The sequence below is a fragment of the Sebastes fasciatus genome, chromosome 13 (genome assembly GCF_043250625.1).
Source record: "Sebastes fasciatus isolate fSebFas1 chromosome 13, fSebFas1.pri, whole genome shotgun sequence".
Lineage (NCBI taxonomy): Eukaryota > Metazoa > Chordata > Actinopteri > Perciformes > Sebastidae > Sebastes > Sebastes fasciatus.
The window spans coordinates 14,114,066-14,140,954 of record NC_133807.1 but is presented as its reverse complement, the minus strand read 5'-3'; the positions used below and the strand labels follow the sequence as shown (position 1 = coordinate 14,140,954).

At 39.7% G+C, this 26,889-nt stretch overlaps 1 protein-coding gene across 4 annotated transcripts; it reads right to left on the bottom strand.

The window, feature by feature from the left end:
• Positions 1-126: 126 nt before the first annotated feature.
• LOC141780425 (choline transporter-like protein 2) lies at positions 127-25,898 on the bottom strand. 4 transcript variants are annotated; one of them, XM_074655643.1, is made up of 22 exons: positions 25,725-25,896; positions 15,243-15,291; positions 15,075-15,148; positions 14,884-14,968; positions 13,284-13,368; positions 12,939-13,052; positions 12,246-12,306; positions 11,969-12,092; positions 11,768-11,851; positions 11,531-11,643; positions 10,046-10,177; positions 9,843-9,942; positions 9,535-9,627; positions 8,184-8,268; positions 7,656-7,918; positions 7,472-7,566; positions 6,260-6,363; positions 6,082-6,155; positions 5,880-5,950; positions 4,484-4,572; positions 4,212-4,296; positions 127-922 (listed from the first exon to the last, which is right to left on the bottom strand). In XM_074655643.1, exons 1-22 carry the CDS (start codon positions 25,750-25,752, stop codon positions 816-818), a joined length of 2,115 nt encoding a protein of 704 aa, XP_074511744.1. In that variant the 5' UTR covers positions 25,753-25,896; the 3' UTR covers positions 127-815. The 4 variants fall into 4 exon arrangements, with proteins under 4 accessions (XP_074511744.1, XP_074511743.1, XP_074511742.1 ...); XM_074655642.1 differs by lacking the exon at positions 25,725-25,896 and adding an exon at positions 18,236-18,692; XM_074655641.1 differs by lacking the exon at positions 127-922 and adding an exon at positions 1,375-3,662 and having other exon boundaries at positions 25,725-25,898.
• Positions 25,899-26,889: the final 991 nt, after the last annotated feature.

Here is a 26,889-nt window from a genome sequence, read left to right as displayed (position 1 = left end):
CTCTCTATTAACACATGACCATCTCATAGAAATAAAACAAAGCAGACTGGGTTTATTATCAGCATCTGAAAGATACCTAAAGAGCAGAGAATGAGTAATTGGTTAAACAGGAGAGACAGTCTCATAGAAATTTGTACAAAACTCTGTTTATTTCAAAAACATTTTCAATTCAACTCCACAGTGATGAAATGAGCACCAAAGTATATAACCCTATACATCAATTACAATATAAATGTAGCTTTTGTCTCTGTTTATATTTCTCTCCATATGCTGCTTACTGATAAATAAAGATGCTTTATGCAATAGTCTAACCGTCGACGGAAATAACCTCCACTTTGCATGATGAGTGGTAGTGTTATGGCTTTGGTAACAAGATTAAATATTTATTCAAATATGACATAAGATTACACCATGATAAAAGCGCAGGGACGTAATAAACAACTTTAGCAGATTACATTAAGCTTACCTTCATGTAACTTACAAATAAAACATGCTCACATTAAGCTGCGTCTTTGATAAAAAAAATGTACAACATGATAAAAATGTTTTTGGATGATAACTGTGTTCAAAACAGGCATTTTTAAAACCCACAAAGCTCTAAATTGAATACCAAACCGTGAAAAACTGGATTCATAAGAAGCATGTGGGAATGAAACATTTGTTGGTAACAAAACACAAAGTATGACACTAGTGATTGTCACCTGTAGGCTCCTGGTGACTGATGGCGTCAGGTTCTTGTCCAAGTCGGGTTCCTGTGAAAAAAAAAACACAGTCCAGTCCAGCCCACAGTCTGGCCTCACAGAGGAGGTGGTGTTCTACTGAGCCGGCTCCGTCTTGTTCTTCTTATTCAGGACTTTGCGGAGGCTCTCAGGCATCAGGTAGGGCCTCTCTGCACTGCCGTCGTTCCTCTCAAGATCCTCCACTGGAAACAGATTTTTAAAAAAATGGACATTAGAGCCACAGAGACGAGTACTTTTAATGAGGGTAAAGCTTCACAACTTAGTGAATCTGAAGGACAATTGATTTGGCTTGTTTCCACTTAATAAACGTATATAACTTTGATCAATAGTTCAGACAATCACCAACAACATGCGTCAATTTCAAGAGTTTAAAAGGTCCTATAAATAATATTCGGCCACTAGATGTTGCATTCTCCCTCCCCCGTTCCATTGCATATACTTCACGACAAGTGGTTGCCAGACACTTTCCGTCAAATCTCAGCTTTTATCTGTTTTTTTCACACTAACTGACGACCCACAGATACCTTGTGATACCAACATCGCTTTACTATTGGCACACAAGCCTCGTAAGTAGTGGTAACCAAACGTCAGATATCTTCCACAGAGATAAACAAAACATTTATTTTGGACCTGCCAAGATTTTAAAATTATTTATTCAAAATCAAATAATTTTTTTTCAGGAAAAGCCATACTTTTATTCAGAACCTTTCTAAAAGCTCTGTTGATGTATTTTCTTTTCTTTTAATATTTGTCTACACAAAAATGTTATCAATAAGACCTCTAGATGACTTTGTTTCGTGTCTTGTTGCCTCAAATACTGTTTATTAAACCAACTTTACAGCCAAGAACACATTCCTTTGTAAAAAGGTACTTAATGCAAAACTAAATACATTCGTTTGACAGTAAAAACTTCAACATAACAGTCTGCAAAGCAGCTAACCTCAACAAAAAAAACCAATCTTCATTTGTACAGATAAAAAAAACCTGTTTGGTGTTAACAGAAATTAAAGTGCATTCATAGATCAGCACACTAACAAAGTAATACTGATGATCACGTGGTTCTGATTGTATAAACTGTAAACAATTAGATACCCTTTAAGTCAAACGGTGCAAACAGACCTACGTTAACACTGTCAATTAGGCACATGAACGGCTTCAAGTTTCTATTGGCCAGTGGCAGTGGGAGGAACTATTAAAAAGCTAAAAACTGAGTTTAGAAATGTCACAGTAAGCCATTCATACAATTTCCAGACATTCAGTCGAGCAGGGTTACGAACACGTTCAGGAGTACCGTAATCAAGCACCATGTCATTAAAGTGAAGGAAGACCTGGCTGTTAACAAGAGAATCTTTCCTATCTCCAATGAGAGACCATTTCATCGTCTTAATCATGCAACAAATTACACACATTTTAAAGTGCTCATTCCTAAAGACAGGCTTGATGTTCAATTGACCATTCGCTAATCCCCATTAATTGTTGCTATGCCTGTCAAGCTCTCCGTTCTCACATATATCCATTTTTAAGGGGGGCAAAATACAGTAATTTACTTTAAAGGAAAGTTTTCATTGTGTATTTGTTTCATATTGCAATGGAATAGCCCATTTAAAATGATCATATACCAAACAACTAATCAATGCTGATACTGTAGGCTAATAGATAAAGGAGGGATGATACAGTACATGCTTTGCATTCCTTAGACAAAGCTATGCCGTGTTCTAAGCAGACCGAATGGCATGCAACAGATGATAGAACGTTCATTACAACCATAACAGACTTGAGACTTGACTAGGAATAACGCGTTAGGCTGCGGTGGCTCGTGTGTAAACTGTCTTGCTCTGTATTGGAATTAGGAAAGAGTCGCTAAGTTTACCTACACTCTGATATAACATCCAGGACCGGCTTCCACACATTGAAAAATACTACACAGTGAATACGCCTTTTTAACAGAACCTGTAACCCCCCAAGATAATGTAGTATAAAATGCTCCTTTGCGTTGGAACCAACAACGGGTTAAGAACTATAGGTTGTAAGCTAGTTAGCCAAACATGCTAACACTAAACTGAGTTTAATACATTCCAAAAACCTTTACTCTTAATGTAATTATTACCTTCAGCAAGGAGGTTATGATTTTAGTTCAGTCTGTTTTACAGCAGGGTTACGGAAAAACGACTGGCCCGATTTGTATGAAACTTGGTGGAAGTGTGTATCACGGGCCAAGGAAGAGCCCATTAGCACGTTTAGCACACGTTTCTGAATCACGGGGTGGATACACACAACGACCTTGGCGGAGGTCAGCACTCTCCGATTGCCCTTCTAGTTCACTTCGTAAAGCTACAACTCTTACTACAGCCTCTTGCACATCGTTTCGACATGCGGAGAAATTCAAAGCTTGAAAAGCTAGATATGGTTGCTAAGCTATGATTGGCCAATCACTGATGGGGGGAGGGGTTTAGCAAATGGTCAATTAAGAAAATCCTTCACATCTTGTTTCCTATGGTTCGTTGTGTTGAAGGACAGATAAGGTAAATGGAATAAAGGAAACACTGAATCTCCACTTTAAGGCATAGTGTTCGGTAGCTGTGTTATCTGCCTCTGTGAGATGATGAGTGGGTTTAAGTGCAAAGGAGAATTTCCCAATGGGCAACAACAAAGTCCTTAATATTATAGTTTAAGATATTCTTAACTAGAACAGTTTAAAAAAATGTTGCATGGGTTTCGTTATGCCCGTAAATCTGTCTCTTTTCCCGAAAAACTCCTGCTGTCTAGGCTGCGTCCTCCTCCTGAGCCTGCTGCTGTTTCAACTGGTGTCTTCATCGTCCTGTTGCTGATACTCGGCCTTGTTCTTCCACAGAACCTCATGAAGAGTTGAAGACATGTAATAAGGCCTTGCGGGGGAGCCGTCATTGCGCTCCAGGTCTTCACCTTATTGTGTGTGTTAGTGGTATTTGAACGTGTTAATGGATGGAACAGAAAATTAGTATTGAAATGAAGGTTTAAAAAAAAAAAAAAAAAGGAAGTTATAGGGCCAGTAGGAGGGGAACGGGGAGGTGGTGAATTGTGAGAAGTGAGGGAAAAAAAGGAGACAAAAAAGAGACAGAAAGTCAAATAGCAAGCAAGCAAAAGCACCCACAGGCATTTCAGATTTTGAAAGTTAACAGTTCAACACCAAGCAGCAGCAGCAATTAACCAGATTAGCACACTGGAAGCCACAGTTATTTTGTTACGGTGGTGACATTTTCAAGTGTGGCACACCATATTCATGCAATTTAGAATTAGTGACAGCCCAACACCAAAAGCAATAAAAGATTTGAAGAAGTGAGGAAAGTTTTGATTCAGCTGATAATTAAGCTTTGCATTTTATATCGAGGCCTTTCTTCAATGCAACAGATCTGGTTCCTTTTATGTATCCGACACGGGACAATCTAGAGGTAATACGTGGAAGGAAATAACGGCCGAGGAGGTGCTACTTACAGAAACAGAGGAAGAGAGTGTCCACACACATGGCATACACGCTGAAGAATCCATGGGCAATGAGGTAGGAGCCGACCACCACAGTCTGGTGAGGACAACCATGAATTACACATTTCATTCATAACACACATAAATACATTTTAAGCATGAACATCATGGATCAGAACCAAAAAAAGCAGGGGAAACAATTACATTTCTGTATGTGTATTCTGTAGTGTTTTTGATTAGATAACAATGTTCTTTCTGGGAAGAAAAAGGACCAGCAGACTCACCAGGATGGGTACCCAGTAGTAGTGGAGATGGGGAGCTGTATTCTCAAAGGCCTTCACTCTCCCAGAGAAGAAAAAGAAGGCAAAGATCCCTGTGGAAGAAAGAAAGACCATAAAACTCACACTCTTATTTGATGAGTCGAATCATGTTAAATGCTTAGCTTCTCTTATTGATAACTGTTAAACAGTACTTTGAGTTACAATCCAAATCCACTGTATTTACATATATATGTATTATGTATATGTTCCTCCTGCTGTATACAGTACAAACTCCATTCAAACTTCAAAATGCTCTATGTTGCACACTGATCAGCTGTGAATGAACTCATTATGATGACATGTGGATATAAGTTAAATAACACATTAAAAGGGATAGTTTGGGTGTTTTGAAGTGGAGTTGTATGAGGTACTTATCCATTGTCAGTGTATTATAGGAGTCGCACAAAACCACCAGACTCCATTGAAAAAAAGAGTTATGGTCTACCGCTGCCTCGGCTGGTAAGTTTGTTTGTGAAATTCTGTGAATTTTGTGAATCTGAACTAACCAAAGTCACACAATAACACAAACTAACCGATCGAGGCAGCGGTAGAGCAGCAACCCCCGTGTTCTGCGAGGGAAAATTACTGTTTTTGTCAATGGAGTCTGGTGGCTTTGGCAAGAACAAAGATAAGCGCTTCAGTATTCCGTTGGAAACATACACTGAATATCTGTCTTACGGCGAGGTAAAGTGGTGAAATATTCTAAATATAGTGTACACTTAAACTGATATTGATTTTTTTAGGTGGGCCTTTGCTTCCGTTCGGTAATTCGGTCCGTTTCTCCAAACTGGGGTCGTGCCGACCGTCATCTACTGTAGGTAATACACAAGTACCTCTTACAACCCCACTTCAAAACATCTATCCCTTTAAGGTCTATGAAAACCCATTCAGTCTCATTCTATTTGCAAAACAACATCTGTATTCCATTCAAATTCCAAACACTCAGTATTTCCCACTGATCAAATGTAAATAAGCTCATTATGACGTCATGTATAATTTATGAGGTATATTTTGCATTACAGTCTATGAGGCCCATTCAGTCCCGCTATACTTACAAATACAGCGCCTCTGTGCACCACAGTGGTTGACTGTGAATAAGCTCATTATGATGGCCATGCAGTTTGAGTTCAAACTGTAATGCATAAAGGTCTAGTGCTAATGTGTTTTAAAGCTCTCATTCACTCCAATTGCATCAATGACCCAGCCATTCAGATCAATGTGTTTTCATATTATAAAGCATGCCAAACAGCATCGATGCACACGTATATCAAACTGATTTTCTTTTCTATTCTAAAATACTGCATATGTTCAATGAAAAAATTCATGCATGAAGAATAAGGGGTGAAATAAACAGACTCACCCACGAGCCCAACAATGAGCAGTTTGCCCAAAAACAAGAGGAAATCTGTCACTTTGTCCAAGACAGCCACCCTGGGGGATTAAAGAGAAGCATTTATCATTTGCAAAAGAGAGAATGCTGGTCATATGAAATCAAACATGAAAAAAACATTACATTTATAACCATGCAAAATGATATAATCGCAAACCCCATGTCCGCTCACCTGACCATGTTCCTCATGAGGAGGAAGAAGGCATCTCTGGCAGAGGTGCAGAAGTTTTTGCCATAAATCGCCACCTAGAGGCCAAATACACTCATTACATTCAAACACTTCAGACATTACTAATAATATGTTTCTATTTGAATGATGGGCTGAGTAGAGTGAAATAAACCACACACACCATAATGTAGGCGTTTCTGTTTAGGAACTTGACAAATTTCTCCAGACACCAGAAGCAGCACTTCAGACAGCACAGCAGGAACCTGGTACACTTATTTTTGGCTCCTGTGAATGAAACCATGATTGACAGATTAGTGAAGGTCGAACCAACACTGGAGACACATCTCCCAGGTTATCCAGATGTTGCATGAGAACAGTGGTTCCCAACCTTTTTCCTTAAGGGAACCTTTTTCTATCATTGAGTAAACTGACGGTCCCTGACTAAGTGACATTTTATGGATATTTCATATTATATTCAATGCATAACAATAACAGTACAGAACAACTGATAAACTGTACAATTAACCCAGAAAGTGAACGCAGTAACTGCAGGAATTTTGTGTAAAACAAGCGATTTGGATGAATTTTAAGCAGATTATTTCTTGTGAATATTGCATCACAGATGAGTTTTCCTGTTATTTTTAGGAACTTTTAAAACAATTCTCTGTCTGTATTATGTTTTTTTTAATATTTTTAACAATCATACATACTTAATAGGTTTCTTTTTTGACAAATTCAGCGTTTTCTTCTCCCCGACGCTTGGCCGTTGTTCTATTAGCTCTTCGGTTGTTTAACTGCATACTTTTTAAATGTTTAAGTTTATATCTTAAACAACAATCCAAACTTTAAAAAGAACAAATCATGTAGTTGTCTTCACAGAAATGAATAAACTGCTGAGATAAAGGCCAACAGGATATTGTTTTTAAAGAGTTGTTATACACTCCTTAAAATCAAGAAGGCCTTGTGACCCCCGTGAATCTAGGCTAGACTATTTCAATTTATTCTCAATTTATTTTTATACAGCGTCAAATCACAACAGAAGTTCTCTCGAGATGCTTTTCTTATAGAGCAGGTCTGGACCGTACTGTATAATTTAGAGACCCAACAAGAGATCCCTCATGAGCATGTATTCCAGTGCAAAGCGGTGCATTAGAAGGTACTGACTTTGCTATTTGTGCAGTTCATTAATTTAACAATCAGAAAGAAATGCTGAACAACAAACTAATACACTTTTACATCACGGACATTTTCGTTGCTGCTATTTACCAGGTAAAACCTTCCTGTAAACTAGCTTGATCAAAGGTTATCGCTTGATTCAGGACAGTATGCTACAAGAACTATGGATTATAGCCTTGAGCAGAAATCTAAATTGTAGTCAACAACAGTACCAGACCTTTCAGCTTGTGGTCCAGATACTCCAGCAAAACCCTGATGATCTGAATGATTGAGAGGATAAGGGAGCCGAACGCCAGAGTTCCTGTGTGATACCTAAAACAAGATATGAAAATAGCGTTATAGTATAGTGTTACATGGCAAATGTAAGGTGTGAGATGAACTGAAACGTCCTCCGCACACACCTGAGAGATCTCCCTAGTGCAGAGAACACTGGGAAGGCAGGCATGTCGTCCGGCTTCCTGAAGGCCCAGTAGTACGAGGCGAAGGCCCCGGCCAGGGTCATCTGTCCCATAGCCGTGACGAAGTTGGCACACCAGAAGAAGAGGAAGACGTTGTAGAACTGCAGGCCGATCAGGTATTTGTGGTAAACGGTCTCTCCGCCGTAGAAGGCGAAAAGGCACTCGGATTCGGGGCACTGCGCCTTTTCAGGACTGGTTGTGTAGTTCTGAGCACAGATACAGGTTATATAGAAACCTCCTATACACACTTTGGAAATCCACAAGATTTCTATTTAATGTATAGGAACCATATATATTTACTCAATAAATGAAAGTGAAAATTTAAGGGAAGAATCAGGGTTCATAAGATCAATATAAGGATAACTAATTAACAGTGATGTTGTCTATAAGCTGTAGTGAGATTAAAACATGCTGCCTGAAGGATCCAACACAAATATAAATTGAGAAAACAAATAAAATGAGAAACCTTACCGCTGGATCACAAGTTTTTCTTGAGTGGTCGCACACCGTCTCATTGAAAACTTTGTAGATGGGTTCATTAGAGGTAGACAAGAAGCTGATCAGTTATGTCAAGGACAATGATCATAAGGTCATTAAATGACTACAAATCCCATTCAACATCCCACTTTTATGACATTATATTCATTTTGGCACACTTTGGTCAACATTAATGGCTGACCCACTGTCCCACCTGAGCTTTATTACTTATCCACATGTGCTTTTTAAGTTAATTTCTGCTTCAGGCGCCGATCAGACGAGTGTTCACAATCAAGGTTTAGCAGCTTGGGGCGTCTTTTTGTAATTGTTTTCAATGAGAGCGAAGCGTTACGCGCGCTGCTTTTGAGTTGCTGAGCGGCTCACGTTTTTCTGCTCTATGTGACTCCCGTTTTTACAGATGAACATTCGTTTGCTGACAGTCCAATTTAAAATCGGGAAAGTGCCTGTCGTCACTAGCATTTTTTCTCATTGTGGGGACTTTTGCTGAATACCTGGAGCTTTATGACTTTACCAACCGTAGTTACAATGATCTGAACAGAAAACGGCAGGAAGCAAATTAGTACGTTACTTGAGATTTTGGGTAAGTTGTTTTCACTAATTTAAACTTTACAATATAAACTATTAGGTAAAGTACAGTCAACCACTCATTTGGTGGTTGCCTAGCAACAATATGTAAAAAAAAAAAAATGCAGCCAATGGCAAAATACGTCTGATCGGGCAACAAAAGGGCAGTGTGGTGCGCTCGGTGTGATCAGGGCCGAATACAGTTGCACACACATACATCTAGGAGTTACCCGCAGAAAACCTAATGCTGAATAAAAATGTCTGGATAGTCACCGCACTTGCAGACTCCCAAACTTGTGCCAAAACCTGTCCAAATCCACAATTCAACAAGTCCACAAGGCCTCGAGCAGACTTTCTGCAGATTTCTCCTCAAAATTAACTGGATGGTTACTTTGTACTTTTTTTAAAACTAATCAAATGGAACTGAGAGTTAGCACAACGATACTGGTGTTTGTCAAGACAATGATTATTCATCTTTATTGTTCCTGATGTGCCTCTGTGTCACAAAATGTCTCATATATGAAAGTTCAAGCTTACCTTAATGAGTTATTGAAATCATATATGTAAAATAGGTCATAGATAGAGTTATTTTCTTTGAAAGCAATCACTCCATTGTAGGAGCTGGTGGTTTAATGCCTGGCTCATGGGCAGTTCCACAAGCGTTGTTGAGTCCTAATGTTCTCTACCTGTTGCTCCTACGTTTTTTGACTACAGTCAACCCTAAATAATGACCCTGACTGACAGGAAGTTGAAAGGATACACAGCAGTAACTGCCCAGAAGGCGATGACCATGGCCAGGAGGAGGAAGGTAAACAGTGGGTAGAAAAGGGAACTCATCACATGAGCGATGGCTCTGTAAACACAACAACACAACCAAGCCAAAAAAACAATCATCACTAGGAGTTGTATTTCGATTACTTCATCTACGCCTGTGCCATTAGTCAGATACTTTAATCCATTACTATGAGTCACAGTAAAAGGATTTTTAAGTCATAACAATTTAACATTGATCTGTTTTTCCACTCCTCCCATCCTCTCCTCTAAAACAGCTCTAATGTGAAGTCTGACCTGCTGGCTTCTTTGATGAGCGCAATGGCGAGGAGGATCCTCTTCCTGAGGAAGATGAGCAGCAGGATGATGATGACCTCCACGATGGCCAGGATAATCACTAAAGGAGAAGAGTAGCAGAGGGAGCGGTCATGTGGGTGTCCCCAGTTAACAGCAACGCGTTCAGAAACTATAAAGAAGTAGATGATGTGCTGTGTACTGACTGAAGGCCAGCCACGTCTGTCTGATCTGCAGGTAGACGGTGAAGTCTGTCTGGAAGCCCAGATCCTGTAGAGTCACATCAGAGCCCGCCTGTCCTTTCAAAGCAGCGTACTCCATGTAGCAGTGGAAGATACCTAAACAATGATACACCATAAAACAGACACATTAAAGATGGCAATAAGCAACTGGATTTTTCAACAAAAAAATGGAAGCGGTGTGCAACAGAACAGAAAAAAATGCGATATAAAAAATCTTCTAATGTGTATGCATTAGAAGATTAGAAAACACCTCTTTAAAAAGTGTCAGTTGGGCAGCAAACATCAAGGGCGTCGCTGAAAGAATACAGGGAGCTTTTCCAGTAAACGGGTTCAGTGAAAACTCTTGAGTTCGTTGACCGTGAGTTGATGGAACGTTTTTCCGTTCCAGAAACATACATGACTTTAGCTCCGGGTCAGTTACTGTGGTAACTTACTGTGAGCCTACAGTAACCTGCTCGCTGGAAGGTTCTCTTACTCAAGTTCCTTTTAAAGCTTTTCTGCACATTTCTTTTTACGGCAATCTTTGTCTTGAGCCCTTTTCAGACATAGAATACGTAACATTGCTGGCTTCATCTATCGGTTAAAGTGATGGCTTTTTTTGTCATTTAGACATTAAAGGTTTAGGTTGGATATTTTGTTGCGGTTATATGAGGTACTGCTGTGGACGGGAGCACCAGCAAAATTTATTTTAGCCACCTAAAAGAAAGGCCCACCTGGAAAAAAAAAAAACATATCAGTTTAAGTGCACTCTACATTTAGAATATTTTCACTGCTTTACCTTTCCGTCAGACAGCCCTTTCCGATGGGGAACTGAAGCCGTTATATCCATCTATGCTCTCTTCAAAGCCACCAGACTCCTTTCATAAAAACTGTAAATTTACCTCGCAGAACACAGGAGTTGCTGGTCTACCGCTGCCTCGATCGTTTAGTTAATTTGTTTTGTTGTGTGACTTTGGTTAGTTCGGATTCACCGACTAACCGGTCAAGCGCCCCTTTTTGAAAATGACCATGCCAGTTTTTCCTCACCAAAATTTAGCGCAAGTTTGGAGCGTTATTTAGCCTCCTTCACGACAAGCTAGTATGACATGGTTGGTACCAATGGACCCCTTAGGCTTTCTAGTGTCATATGATGCCAGTATCTTCTAAGTATATTATCTTTAAAACTGAGCCGGCTACAACCTAAAAATCGCAAGTTGCATTAATGCGTTAAAGAAATTAGTGGCGTTAAAACAAATTTGTGTTAACGTGTTATTATCGTGTTGACTTTGAGAGCCCTAGTATATCGTATAAACTGTATACAGTTAGTATGTAGAATGGGATTGGGACACAGCATCAGAGTTAGCATCAACTAGTTTGTTAAACCTTATTTTCTGAAACAGGCCCCAGAAGTGCTGAACTATTTTGAGGTGAGTACGACAAACATAATGACTATTGTGCTTTGGCCCTTACCATATCCGATGACCAGTATCACCAGGACAATCATGACCCAGACCATGATCCCTGCCAGGAAGCGCAGGAGGACGATGAAGAGCAGGCTGGTGAGCATAGCGAGGACCAGCCCTCTAGAGAGAGTGGATGGTGTGAGGAGGGAAGGAAAGCACAGACAATGGTGTTTCATTCTTTACACACGAATTGGATCAAAGAGGAAAAAGAAGCAGATTTACAAATTGGAGGAGGGTGACTTACATCACGATCCAGTACCAGGACTGCGTGTAATCCTCAAAGATTTTCATGACCACCTGACGAGCCTCGATAACCACAGTGGCGTTCCTATGGAGAGATACCCGTGTGTTTATACTGTATGTTTAAGCAGCATTATGGAATTCCTCGTCAGGTACCGTTGGGACAAATGGTGACAGAGCGGTAATCATTTTGTGATGTACTCACTTGACTCCATCGACAAGATCCTTGGCATCTCTCATGTTCCCACTTCCATCATCAAAGTGAGAGCTGTTTCCCACAGTTATCACCCCTCCTTTGTCAGCCAAAGCCGGGAAACATCTACGAGTGACTGAAAGTAGAAGTAAATGTAAAATGAGGCTAAAGGAAAAAAAAAAAAACGTATCACAAAATACATTTTTGTATGCCAGAACTTTCCAGATCTACACCAGCAATCTGGATGTATACAACATATAATATATAATATATTTTGGATCCAACTCACAGGGTCTGCTGGGGGTCAGCATGGCAGGACAGAGACCCAACTTAAGGATTTGTGGTATACCCTGAAACACAATATACACAGTACAAAACAGATGAGAAGGTGTGAGGAAACCTGGACAATCTAAATAATCAAGGAAGTACAGAGTGGCACTGGAAAGAAGCATCCAAGGAGGTTCAAAGAGGACCTAGTACGCTCATTTTCAGGTTCATACTTTTTTATTTGAACATGTCTACATGCTTTTATGTTCAAAATGTTTTTTTTCTCTCATACCGGCTATACTGCAGCATCTCTTTTCACCCTCCGTCTGCAACGCTCTGCCCAAAAAGCCCAGTCTGCTCTGTTGTGATTGGTCAACCAAACCAAACTCTTTAGACTCTGCTCCAGCTCCGCTCTAACTAGCTTTGTTTGAGGGCGTGCCAAACTAACCGCCAGGCAGGTGTTATGCAAATGTACTACTTGGTGACATCATCACGTTACGGAAGAAAAGGCGGGACTTCAATCAAGGCGTTTCAGGCAGTTCAGGAGCAGTGTTTCTGTGGAGGAGAGTAACTCCCTTTGGCGTGGACTTTGGGCTTTGTAACCTTTTACATGCCCATAAAGCTCTATAACATACTACAGGGAAGTGAAAAAGCACCAAAGCATAATAGGTCCTCTTTAAACTCAAGTGTCTCAACAACATGGAATTAAACTCACCATTGTATTAGTCACACCTTCCTTGCAGAAGGTCTTGTAGTAGTCAAAGTCTTTTTGGTTGGAGTAGGCTTTGATTAATGTCATGAACTTATCGGGGCACTTCTCCACACACATCTGAGGAGGAAGCAGACACAGTTACATCAAGTGCAGGAAAAGCATTCACTGGTTCAGGATGTTGGATACAAAATGCAGCACAGCAGGAGACTGAATGCCAAGACAAACTATTTTTCAGACCATGGTGATAAAAGGAGAAAAAACAAGCAGTAGCTGTGCCCCAAATCCAAACTACATACTAATACTACATACTACTACAATCACAGGATGAGAGAAGAGTGGAGTTCACACCTGCGAGGTGGGACACTGGAACTCCAGCAGCACCATGGGGCTGGCACACTTCATGATGTTGAAGTAGAACAGCAGTCGCTTGTTCCTGTTAAAACACACATGCAAAATGGTCAGAGGAAGAAAATGCTTACAGAAAAAGTGCATGAGAAGTGTTAAAGCAATATCTGTGCATTTTTATGTTTCTGGTTACCTTGTCTTTGTCAAGTACACAAAACAACATTGTCATCATCCTTTTCTTATGAGGATGGTACATCCAGGGACATGCAGGCAAGTGTACAAGTGAGAGATGTGGTTTTCAGGCTCTTTAAGTCTGAGAGGGTTGAATAAGGAACTTGACCTGAAGCCAGTTTTATATTATTTATGTCTTCTGAATTATATTTGTTCTCAAAGAATTGGAATTTTGGACATTTAGTTAATAGATGGATGGGTTAAAAACAACCACATATTGACTTTGATTCGATTAGTTAGGGTTCACCATAAATATAAAAGGAACATGGAAGAGATCGGAGTATGCTGTGTTTACCAGCTGTGACAGCGTGTGGCTGGTTATGTTTGCACCTTGTGAATTTGTGTGTGTGAGTCATCATGGTTAAATGTGGTCCCGGAGACACCGACTGTAGCGGCAACTACCACAGAGGAGGTTTAGAGTTCTTTGCCAGGTGTTTATATTCCTGTCTGTGGACAGATTTTGTCACCGCGATAGTCACAACAGTGCAAGATGCAGTCACGAAACTTTACAGCTGTGTAGTTGAGATCAAAATGAAAGCAGAGTTTGAAAATGGGTGTAGTCTGAGCAAGGGTGGCGAAGTTGGAAGTTAGGGATTGGGGAAAGGGCCTCTACTTTACGCCCCAATGGCCCAATTTGGCATTGTGTCGGGTGGAATCCCATCGATTTGAAAAAAAGAGGTTGAAAGAATAGTTTGTTGCATTGTATTGAAAAACAGATATTCAATCATTTTATACATTGATGGGTTAAAGGAATACTTCACCCCCAAAATGACCATTTGTATATCAATCACTCACCCCATGTTACTTTGAATTCTTGATGAAAACTTGGTTTCCTCGCCTGCCTTCACGATGAACGGAGAATCTTAAAGTCTTAAAATGGGGGCCATGTTTAAACAGCTCCCATTTACTTCACTTTTCTCCGTTTTCTGATTCTCCGTTCACTGTGGAGGCATGCGAGAAAACCAAGTTTTCTCCAAGAATTCAAGGTAACACGGGGTGAGTAATTGATATAGAAATGGTCATTTTGTGGATAAAGTATTCCTTTAAAATGAAAGATAGTAACTGCCAGAGAATATTCTGAAAAGAGGATTAGAAAATAATATGTTTGGTATTTAATGCTCATTTATCTTTCTCTTGCAATGTTTGTACCAACTAAGGTAATAATATTTTCGAGGAAAAGGATAATAATAATGTTTGTATGCTTCACCTTCCCTGATGGTACACATTTGGTGAATATAGCATGAAGTTGTTTTAATGTTGATGGACATTTGCGGCCCTGAAGCTCACACCGGTCTGCGTACTCAAAGCAAGAAGTCCAGCAGAGAAACGGGGGACAATTATAATTATAATCTATACTTGGAAAGCAACTCACTCCAGTGGGGTGCCAGCCTGCCCACAGAACTGGCCTCGACTGTCTGTGGGATAGATCACCTTCCTGGGGTCGCCCTGGGACCAGGCTGGAAGCACAAAAACAGATGGTAAAGGTTACAAAAAGTATTTTTTTTTTATAGGTTATAGATTGTGTTTTTAGAGGTATACCAAACGGCAGAGCTGTTTACTTACCGAGTATTCCCACTGCGATATAACCCAGTATGGCGATAATGAAGAGGATGCAGCACACGATGTCTGTGCAGCCCCTAGAGAGGAGAGACAGCAACGTTTGAAAAAGAAACTCCTTGTAGTCACTTACACACAGTAAAAAACAGAAGTAAAATCACATCTCCATCTCACCTGTTCTGGATCGGGCCCTTGAAGTTCGAGTCATATTTCCTCGGCTCGCCTACATAGAAGAAAGAAAGACTCTTAGCATTGTGACTACTGAAAGCATGGCTTGGTGAAAGGTCTACAACCGTACGTGCAACAAAGAGATGCACCTTGCACCCAGACTGAGTTTTTAAAGGGGAGCTGATTTGAGGTTAAGAAACAGTGCCCCCCTCTCTTCCTCCCATTCTTCTGTCAGATGACTTTCCCCTCTGGGCAGACACGCCTGGCAACACAACAAATTCCTCCCCGGTGACTAAGCAGAACGGAACCCATGTTGCTCCCCGGGCGCTTCACAGCAGCCCACTGCTCCTATATGCTCAGGAAGGGTTCAATTCAGAGGTCAAATTTCATGTATGTACCTGTATGTATATGACAAATGTAATAAAGTTGAAGTCTGTTTTTTTTAAGTTGAAAGATGGAGCCAATGTGACTTGTACGGCCACTAGAGGGGGCCTAAATCATTTACTGCTGTATATTACTTTGACAAGACAATAATGTCATGTTGTTATGAGATTTATGCCAAAACCAAGAAAGCTGTTTGAAAGGTAAAACTTGAATTAAAAGCAACTCCATCCAAATCAACAAAGCAAATCACATTTATTTAATAATCCCAGATGCATCCATGGGTTTGCAAAGCATGAAGTTGAATCGGTTAAATTAGGGCTGTCAATCGATTCAAATATTTAATCGCGATTAATTGCATGATTGTCCATAGTTAATCGTGATTATTCGCAAATTAATCACATTTTTTAATCTGCTCAAATTGTACCTTAAAGGGAGATTTGCCAGGTATTTAATACTCTTATCAACATGAGAGTGGACAAAATATGCTGCTTTATGCAAATGAATATATATATTTATTATTGGAAATGAATTAACACAAAATAATGACAAATATTGTCCAGAAACCCTCACAGGTACTGCATTTAGTATAAAACATATGCTCAAATCATAACATGGCAAACTGCAGCCCAACAGGCAACAACAGCTGTCAGTGTGTCAGTGTGCTGACTTGACTATGACTTGCCCCAAACTGCATGTGATTATCATAAAGTGGGCATGTCTGTAAAGGGGAGACTCGTGGGTACCCATTGAACCCATTTTCATTCTCATATCTTGAGGTCAGAGGTCAAGGGACCCCTTTGAAAAGTTTGGAGCCTTATTTCGCTTCCTTCTCCTATCTTAAAAACGGAGCCCGCTACAACCTAAAAATCACAAGTTGCGTTGATGCTTTAAAGAAATGAGTGGCGTTAAAACTAATTTGTGTTACCGCGTTAACTTTGACAGCCCTGTTAAATACAATATTTTACTACCAGGACTGCCATGCTTTAATGCCATTTCAGATTCTGAGCATCCAAGTGATGCTCTGCGGGTTCTGAATTACTGCAGGCTCAGGCATTTAGCTAAGTTTGCTGCAAGTCATCGGAGGTCAGCATGTCAGAAAGCAGGAAGAAGAGCTTCTATTATCTAAGCAAAATTCATCTTGAACTAAAGTCATTGGGGAACATTAGCTTCACTTAGCAGGCCAGTGCTCTCCAGGACAGACATAAGGAAGCAATCTGTCACATTATTACCAACATCAATCCCATACTAAACTACCACAGCATGTACATGTATATGTACATATGTAGCGATGGATCCTGACACCTTAGAGTCTAGACACGGGGTATGATATTCTCTGTGGCGTCTTTGCATATTAATTATGTATGCGATCCAGAGGATAATGCTGCAGCAAGCATTTAACAGGCGAGCCCTTAGAGAAGTCACAGCTTCCTGTTCGAGAGAGCACGGCTGTTGCATTTCATATACACGGTGTGATCTCGGCATGGTCACTCTGGGGTGCCATTTTTGACAATTTTAGACAAGTCTAACTGCTTTGATATGAATTGCAATACCTGAGCATTTCCATTGATTACCCCAATTGTGCCCAAAGACTATATTTAGTTCTGATTGGTCAAAAGTATTGAAATTTGGGCAAGTATCTATCAGTACAGCTTGGAAATTTTTTAAATCACATGAAAAAAATCACTTTTATTAATAATTAAAAATCAAGATTTTTGAAAAATTAGGAAAAATGCTAACATTGTGTTTATTAAATGTTTTTTTAAACACTGAATATGTGTGTATATCTTTGATATTCAACTTGTTATGAGTTCACAGATACCAAAACATGATTGTGCTCATTGTAGTTTCTGAGATACAACTATTTTCCTATCATACTATATCTAGATATCTAGTATTTTGGCCCATGGGACTATTGTTTTTTCTTAAAATATAATGGAGTCCATTGCAAAAACAGTAATTCTATGTGCCCAAAGATTACTAGACTAGATTTATATTACAAGGCTAGATATAGTATGATCACAAAAACTCACTTTTCAGCCAATGGTTTGACCGATTTTGCAAATTCCTTCACATTTGATCATAAGCAAGCCCAGAGAACACTTCCACCAAAGGAAATTTAAATTTTCAGTTGCAGGCACAGATGGATTAATATAAGGTCAGACTCAACAAAGAAAATGGAGGCCTTGTTAACTTCAATATGTAGCTGTAGGAACCGGTGACAGGCTTAATGAAGCATTGACTCATTAGCCTGCTCTTTCAATGCTTATCCACACACACACACACAACACAGTGATATTTGTGCAGGAGAAAACACTGATAAAAGAGCACCCTGCTCTCACACACCTGTATAATCAGCAGAGCTGCCAGCAGTAGCCGGTTGCACAAAGTCACACACACACTCACACCCATTCCTTCCCCACAATGTTGACATGCTGATACTGACGCTCCAGTTTCACTCCACACGATTTAGACAGATTAGTTTTTAAGCAGTGAGAAAAGAAAAGAAAAGAAAGGGCTAAAGATTAACCGATAATCCTCTGACTTTTCTTTAATGAATACAGACAGAAAAAAAACTGTGAAATCAATAGAAAACTAAAGCAAAAACAAGCAGTTACCATGCTTTCCATAAAACTCTCCTTCTTCTCCCTCATCTGGCATTTTGAAGCTCCTCTCTTGGCCGAATGTTGAGCTGTACAGAGAACCCTTTTTACTCTTTCCACAGCCACTTTTATCTGGTTCACCTCTTCTTCCCTCTCTGCTGGTTTAAATGAGCAAAAGCGGGGGGAAACACGGGTATTGTGAAGCCAGAAACCAGTCCAACCTGTCCCTGAATAGCCGAGAGCCCGAGCAGCCAGCAACGCTCCACCTCACCTTCCCTCTGTGTTTATCCTGAAACAACTGCCTCCTCTCCAATCTGCGCCCCACCTGTGCATCTCCCTCTGTCTCCTCCCACTTCCAAATGACCTCGTTCTGTCTGTATTCACACTATGTTTCTGTCTCAAAAAGCCATCTGAACAGGCAAATTAGGCCATCCAAATAGGCAAATTAGCTAAACTCCAGGAAGGCTGTGAGAGAAAGAGAAGAGGCGTGGACATGTGAATGTAAGGGTGGGGACTGTTGTTGTATATGTGGAGGAAAACAAGTTGGTTAGTTGTTATCAAAAACATGTGTTTGGATACAACAAAGAGCCCCCCAGTGGTGAGTTGAATAGCTGCGGAGGAGGAGGAAGCATGATTAGATTCAGGTGTGCAGGATATTTGGGGCAGCAAATACCAACACCTGCAGTGAATTTATAATATTAAGCTAAAAGAATTCAGAATTTTGCCATTAAACTGCCATGTGGAGCAGCTCAAATAGGATCAAATCAAATCTCTTCCTCTCAAAGTGTTTTCTCCCATCTTGTGGGGACATGGCAGTATTGCACCGGGACCAAATGAGATAAAACAAATCTGTTTAGATCCTGTTTTTTCTGCTTTCTTTTCCACAGCAGGAACTTTTCCCCGGAACTAAGAACCTTTAGAGGAGCTAATTGCGTTTCGACTGCAGGGACCAGGGTATCAATTAAGTTCTGGAGACATTTTACAGGGCCTTTTTACCCCCCAAAAATGCCTTGGTCGGGGGGCAGTACTTTCTGAAAGTACAGGAGCTTTTGGGGTGGAGTTTGCAGGGATGACCGTGACTGATTGGTAAAACACACACAGCACCACTGCTTCAACAGCTTCAACTTGTGTACTGCCAGGGCCGGAATGCAGGAAGAACAGCTGGCAAAAGAAAAAACTCCTGATGTGTGAATGCGTAAATTAACAGAGTTATTAATTTAACGGAACACTCAAAAGTAAGATATACTCGTCTAGATATAAATAGCTGACTATTTGAACCTTCTTTCAGCTGCGTCCCCCCTCTCATGTGGTGTGAAACAGACTCAAGAGAAAGTAAGAAAAAAATAAGTATGAAAATATAACTCAAAGCGGTAAACACCTACAGCCTACAGCCAGCTGTCCTTCCTGCATTTGTCAGTTTAAACTGTTGTTTTTAGTCTGGATTATGACTTAAACTTCTTCATATGTGTATAATATTATCATACAATCACCGCAGAGAGCTCTGATTGGTCAGTAGGCGGTGCTTTTATACGAGTTCATCTCTTATCTGGAACATAACCCGCTCTGGAGCAGGTTAGCTGTTCAGCATAAGTTGCCATGGTGATCTACCCCGGTAAGAAGTGATCCACCTTCGTAGGACGGAAAACCCAGGGTTAACCCTGAAGTTACCTCGATAACGCCAAATCCTGCTTCGTAGTACAGGCCTCTGGGGGATTTGAATCCTAACCCTAGAGGGCGGTGGAAGGGGGGGCTCCAAATACGAATTTCGGCTAGGGCACCAAAAGGGCTAGAGCCGGCCCTGTGTAACGCTTCATTCATAAACAAGGAAGTACTCTAGTATCAATTTAGGACTATTTTAGGACGAGGGGAGGGCATTTTTTTGTTTCATAACATTAAAAGTAAAGTTAGGCTTTGCCGTTGGCCTCACGACTCAATTAAAAAAAGAGAGAGAGAAAAAGAGAGATTGTGCGAGGGAGCTGAGAGGGCGATCGGTAGAAGAGAGAGAGACGTAGCGCGGCGGTGCTGTGAATGAGAGAAAGAAAAGTCATTTTCTGATTGTTTCACAGCAGTTACGTTCTGAAGCACAAATAAATAACCCTCAAACACTCAACAGATGATTGACTGTGGAGACAGACGCTTAGTTTAATTTTCCTTTGTTGCATTTCATTCATTACATCCAACGCGCATCAGTTAATACTATGCAGCAGTAAATGTTTTTCCCAGCGTGGTTTTTAAATGAAACAGGTGGACACACGTGTTTACCGGTTTGATCACCAGCAGCCCTCGTCCCGTGTCATGTTGCTTTTTCATACATCAGCGGACTAATTTGCCTAATCTTTGCAGGTCTTTAGACCGCGGTGGAAACGCAGACAACAGTGGGCTGAAGGAACCTTTTAGTTCCATGAAAAGTAGTTCCAGGGACTAAAAGTCTAGAGAATTTTAGGGTGGAAACACAGCTTTAGCGCTTTCATGCACTAGAATATTTTGGATAACTCTCTGTATTCAACAGCCAAAGGCAATCAGAGTATGACAAATCTAACAAAGAGTCCACAGAGGGACTAAATGCCGCAGATGTTTTTAACAGATGCTGACAGAAACTTTCGTTTCAGCTGAAATGGCTGAAAGTTTCCATCCACTCTGTTCTTGTTTCATGGCCAATGTTGCTGCGCATGGGGATTCCCATCAGGAGCCTTGGCTTTTCTGTGATTTCCATTACAAAAAAACTTTTTTTCAACAAGTGACTCTGAAACAGAGACCAGTAGTTTCTGGTGAATTTGGTTTCTTGGATGACGACACGAGACACAACAAAAGTTCTTCCTTCCATCTATTGTCCTTTCACTGTTGAACTGATGCTACAAGTTTACCGTCCATGCGCAATTAATCCTGAACCTTAGTGTGACATAAGGGATGTATGGTGAAGTAAAACCCACCGTTCAGTTTTTTAAACAGGCTTGAATTGATTATTGGTAATCGTTGTTCTTTGGTGGCAGTGAGCAACTGTTTTAATATATTAAAAGCTCCCCAAGGGATCTAATCTAATTCCAACAAGCCACAACTGTTCAACCAGACAACCCTTAAGCATTCACTAAAATCATTAAAGTATATAAATGACGTTTGCTACATGTAAGAGCTTTGATTCAATTATGAAATCTTTACAAGTGCTGCCCATTTACAGAGAAACCATCTGTCTTTGTATTGTGCTTTTGTGTGTTTTGATCAGTACAGTATTATGTATCTAATCATTTGTGTTATCTATTATTTAACAATGAATTAGACCGTTAGAAAGGAAGAAAAACGTGCTATGAATTCATAAACACTCTTGGGTCATATTATCATAGTTTATGTTGTGTTGGAGGAGTTCTGTTTTCACAGAAACAAAATCAAAAGTGAAAGTGAAACCAAACATGACGTTTTGCATTGTTTCTCAGAGTGTTTCTATTTACAGACATGAAGTTTCCCTGCTTTATTTCCTTGTCACCGCCCTTCACAGCCCTAATGTACGAGGAATCTTTTTCGTGGAAGACGTTTTGACACGTCACAGTAGCAAAAGCAGAGGTGTAAATAATAAAATGAATGATGGCTGAATTCCATTTAGCTGCTTCAGTTTCAGGGTTCTGGTATTGTGACGCTGACTCACTGGAATGGCCGTGATGACACACTAAATAAAATGGGACCACAATTAATTTGATCAGTTACACCTGTTTATCCTGCTATGACATGTCAAAATGGATGTTGTGAAAGGGGCCTATTACTGCTCTGCAGCAATTAATACTGTTAATATTTGTTACACTTGTATTTGAGGTTCAACATTTGTGGTCATCCCAAACTGGCAAGGGTGTGAAGCATTTTGACGGGTGTGGTTGCTTTTGCCAAACGACATTTTGCCCGTATTGTGCAATAGTACAACCATACAATTTCTGCTTTTAGTTCCTGAACTAGAACAGTCAGTACGGTAGGCAGACTTAAACACCATCTAAAGGTTACAGCAGCTGCCCTCCCAGCCCATCTCTTTCATTACAGTAAGAGGGTGTGGACTGTTTATGTTCAGATCTATTTTTGGTCTATAAAGGGAAGCAACCCCACAATCACACACATCTACAGAATACACCCACAGTAAAATGTTGTCTCCATCGGCATATCGAAATTAAAGCAACAAAAAAGTTTCCTTGTTTCTGAAAGAGTTGACATTTGGATATGCCATATTTTCACACAACAGCAGGAATATGGAACAGTATTTTTATCTACACTTGATCTCTAACCTCATCTCCTAAATAATCCTCTAACAAAGTTTACCTTTACAATGTGTCATCTCTTATGACCCTATGCCACACAACAGTGTCTGGTGCTCCCATTTATGCTGAACTCATAACATCAACCCCTTATCTGTGTCGTAACACTCGGTGTAGTAGTTATTTCTGTAACTCAGACAAGAGAGATCCAATTCATACATTTAGGCAAAGTGAATTAGCTAAACTATTTACTGACACAAGTGGTAAACAGGAAGCAAAGACAAGGACATTTTTCTAGACTAAGTATTCTCTTTGAGACTTCATTCCTTAGATACAAATGAACAGTCATGACTTTGGTATAAAAGAGAAATTTCAAGGAACATTTGATGAAAATATATAGCTGTTAAAGTTCCCCAAAAAATGCTTTCCTATTAAAACATTCCTGATCAATACCGAGCTTCAGTAAGATCAGCCAAGATCAACAAACACAGCTACTGACTGGTAGAAGAAACTGACTAACACAGAGGGTGGTCCGGCTTCCACATCCAAATGACTCTGCATTTGTATCTCTTCCTCTCCCCAAACTCATGTCCCCAGACCTTAATAACCAGTCTCACACTGCTGTGACCATGCCTTTGTATTTCACACTGTGGGCAAGTTGGCAGAACCGCTAGACAGTTAGCGGAGTCACATGATCCTGTTTGGGTTGTTAGGGTATGATGAAGCGCATTTAAGTGGAAACGGGTGGCTGCAATGACCGAGATGTTTTCTGGCTGTTTGTTAGGGAGGGAAAGCTGCAGCTTAGAGGAACAGAACTGAAAACTATACAGGACTAAATCTGCAAATGTAGCTCAAACAAGCTTTAACAAACTGCTCGAACATGAAAGAGAGGCCAGAGAAGCTCGGCATCAGGTTTCAAACCACTACTCCTAAATATGGCTTATAATTACACCTAATCTGCACCAGGGCATGGCCGCCTGCCTTTCTTAAATCCTGTCATTGAGGTTTCTTGTTCTATCTCGGCCTGAAATTACTCCAACATGTGAAACTATAGTGGATCCTATACAGTATGTTCTGAAATGGCATGTTTAGGATATTGTCCTCGTCTGCTTTTTTTAGCTGGTTTTCCTAAAGTCTCAAGATGCGCTGATAAATATTCATGTGTGCCGCACAGTTGTAAAAGCACTAAAAGATAAGGCTCTCATCTCAGACCTCAGTAATTTCTTAAGTGAATATGCCTCAGCCGTCTTCCTCCATTGGTCTAAATATAATTATGTTCCCCCTCTGAATCCTTGACAAACTGTCTGTATTTTGGTTATTACAATCAAGCAAAAACAGTACGGCTCTGCCTTCTGAGGAGGGTTGGTAATGTGAGTCAATTAGCCATCGTGTGGCAGGCGGAGTGGGAAAGGGTGTGTGCAGAGAAGAGGAGGAAAATGTTAAAGCCACTTTATGAAAGCCAGCAGACAGAAGAAGTGCCTCCCATTGTTTTCATTCCTACTTGATAACATCCTGCAAAAGCTTAAAGTGCTCAACATGTTGTTGCAGAACAATATGAATTGCAAAACGTGATGATAACACGTTAACGCAAATTTGTTTTAATGCCACTAATTTCTTTAACGCATTAATGCAACCAATCTTTCGGAGGTTGTAGCGGGCTCGGTTTTAAAGCTAGAGTGAATCTGTACTGGTATCATATGACACTAGAAAACCTGAGGAATCCATTGGTACCAACCAAGCTTGTACTAGCTTGTTGCGCTAAATTTTGGCGAGGAAAAACTGGCATGGCCATTTTAAAAGGGGGTCCCTTGACCTCTGACCTCAATATATGTGAATGAAAATGGGTTCTATGGGTACCCACGAGTCTCCTCTTTACAGACATGCCCACTTTATGATAATCACATGCAGTTTGGGGCAAGTCATAGTCAAGTCAGCACACTGACACACTGACAGCTGTTGGGCTTGAGTTTGCCATGTTATGATTTGTGCATATTGTTTTATGCTAAATGCAGTACCTGTGAGGGTTTCTGGACAATATTTGTCATTGTTTTGTGCTGTTCATTGATTTCCAATAATAAATATATACATACATTTGCATAAAGCAAGCATAGTTGCCCACTCCCGTGTTGATAAGAGTGTTGAATACTTGACAAATCTCCCTTTAAGGTACATTTTGAACAGATAAAAAGACAAAACAAGGCCTTTTCGGCATAAACATGCTCCCATAACATGCTTTTTCTTCTGAGAGAATCGTTCATGCTTCACTGATGAAATGCACTTCCCTTGTTAGAAGCAAAGAGCTGCATTTAACACCCACCACAAAACAGGGTGTGTCACTATATAACACAATTATAAGAGATATTTTGGGGGGCATTAAGTACAACCACACAGAACCAGAGTGGCAATCCAAGCAATTAAAGAGATAGTTTTGAACAATATAGAAATTGGATTTTCATGAAGCCTCGTATGACACTAAGCATAGTGTTTATAATATGACACAACCAAGAGACTGAAGACATGTGGTTGAGAAACACAGACCCTCTTCACATGTTTGTGGTATTTTCTAATAAGCTCTATACATAGCTGGGCGTATAAGCTCCTGTTGCACTGATGCCATACCAGTCTGAGGAATGTGGCAGCAACTGGACAAGCACAAGATAAACTGGGACATTGTCCACCCTGACAATATATGAGAGACTATGTACCACCAGCTTACTTACTGTTTACATAATGCAACCTGAATTTTGAAAACATGACAAAAATAAATAATAATAAACAAAAATAAATAAAAAATAATAATAATAAATAAATAACAAAATTTAATAAATATTAAATAAATAAATAATAAATAAATAAATAATAATTTATATACATATATAATTAAAATAAAATAATAAATAATAAATAAATAATTATTATATATATATATATATATATATAATTAAAATAAATAAAACTTTATACTCATGCAGTGTATCTGTAACGTTGGGAACAAAGTGAACAACCAACGTTACGAGCTCATATTTAGGTTTGTTTGCATCAAGTACACAAGAGAAAGTGGTCCACTAGTACCAGCTAACTTGCGACAATAAGAAGTACACCACAAAAAAAGTCTTATTGTAAATACTGAACTATTTCAAGAACTATTGGCAGACCAAATAGTAAGGTTATCGTCTTGCTAGCTCACATTGTTTATAGATGCAGCTACAGTCACTGAGTGGACAGTTATCCCGGGACAACACGAAGAAAAGCCGTGCTGGACTTTATATAATTACCATATCTCGGTTTCTCTTCCAGTTCCATGATAACGGAGTCTTCTTTCTGTGGGCCAAAAGGTGCCTATAGGTGAGGGCTAACTACAGCATATTCCCAGCCTTTGACACAGAGGTGGTTACCGTGTGGCGCTGCTGCCACTTTGAACACTTGAGAGTAGAAATCCGCTCCAAAATCTTCACTGTCCTCACATTTAAAGGGAGAGTCCTCCGAGGAGAGGGTTGACCAATGAGAACGCAGGACGCCCTGATTGACAGGGCACTGAGCCAATCACTGAGCAGGAGGCGGGTGTTTATGTTGCTGGACAGGCTTCATTGCTAGTACCGTTAACTGATACAGGCACAGCTGTCCACTGAGCTGCTATAACTGTCTAATAAGCACCAAAATACAATAATATATAAACAATAATATATAAACAATATTTATTTATTTTTTAAACAATATTTTTATTGAATTTTACATATACACATATATACATATATACACATACAGACAGACTAACAATATTAATAATTAAATTATACAATGAAATGTTTAGTCAGAATTTCAAAGAAAGAGAGACATGACATTTCATGTATTTCACTTATCTAACAAAAAATAAAAATAAAAATAATATATGTATATAAAATAAAATAAAAGATAAGACTAAATAAATAAATAAATACCTCAAAGAAGAAGAATAAAAAAAACACAACACAACAACACACAACAATTCCAACAACAGCACTTACCAACACACTGCAGTTTTAATTTGACTGTGCGTTTAATCTCAATATTTAATAAAATATAACGAGGTATATATCACTTGTCCATTATTACTCATTCACAGCTAAATCTGTCTACATCAGCCAAGAGTATACAGCAAATTAATGGCATAGCATAACTCTTATTGGCCTGATGAAATTCAAGGCAACATTAATTATAAAAGCAATCTATTCATTCATAATTCAACTTACAGGCCTAACATTGCCTGGTCTGACACTGCACTCTGTGAGTCATGACAGCTGCTAGTCGGCTGTAGAGGTGGAAGAGATCCAAATAGTAAAATGAGAAATACCGCAATGTAAAAAAATACTCCATCACAAGTAAAAATCCAAATTTTACTTAAGAAATAGCCTAATATTATGAGCAAAATGAAAGACATTTTTTAAAGTAAAATAATTCATC

Excerpts from the sequence above, each read along its gene's own strand:
- LOC141780425 (XM_074655640.1), bottom strand. The coding sequence starts at position 18,278 with ATGCCAGATGAGGGAGAAGAAGGAGAGTTTTATGGAAAGCATG. Across the intron at positions 13,053-13,283 it reads TCCAGTGTCCCACCTCGCAG|ATGTGTGTGGAGAAGTGCCC; the intron begins GTGTGAACTCCA and ends CTTCCTCCTCAG. Across the intron at positions 12,093-12,245 it reads GCTGACCCCCAGCAGACCCT|TCACTCGTAGATGTTTCCCG; the intron begins GTGAGTTGGATC and ends TTCTACTTTCAG.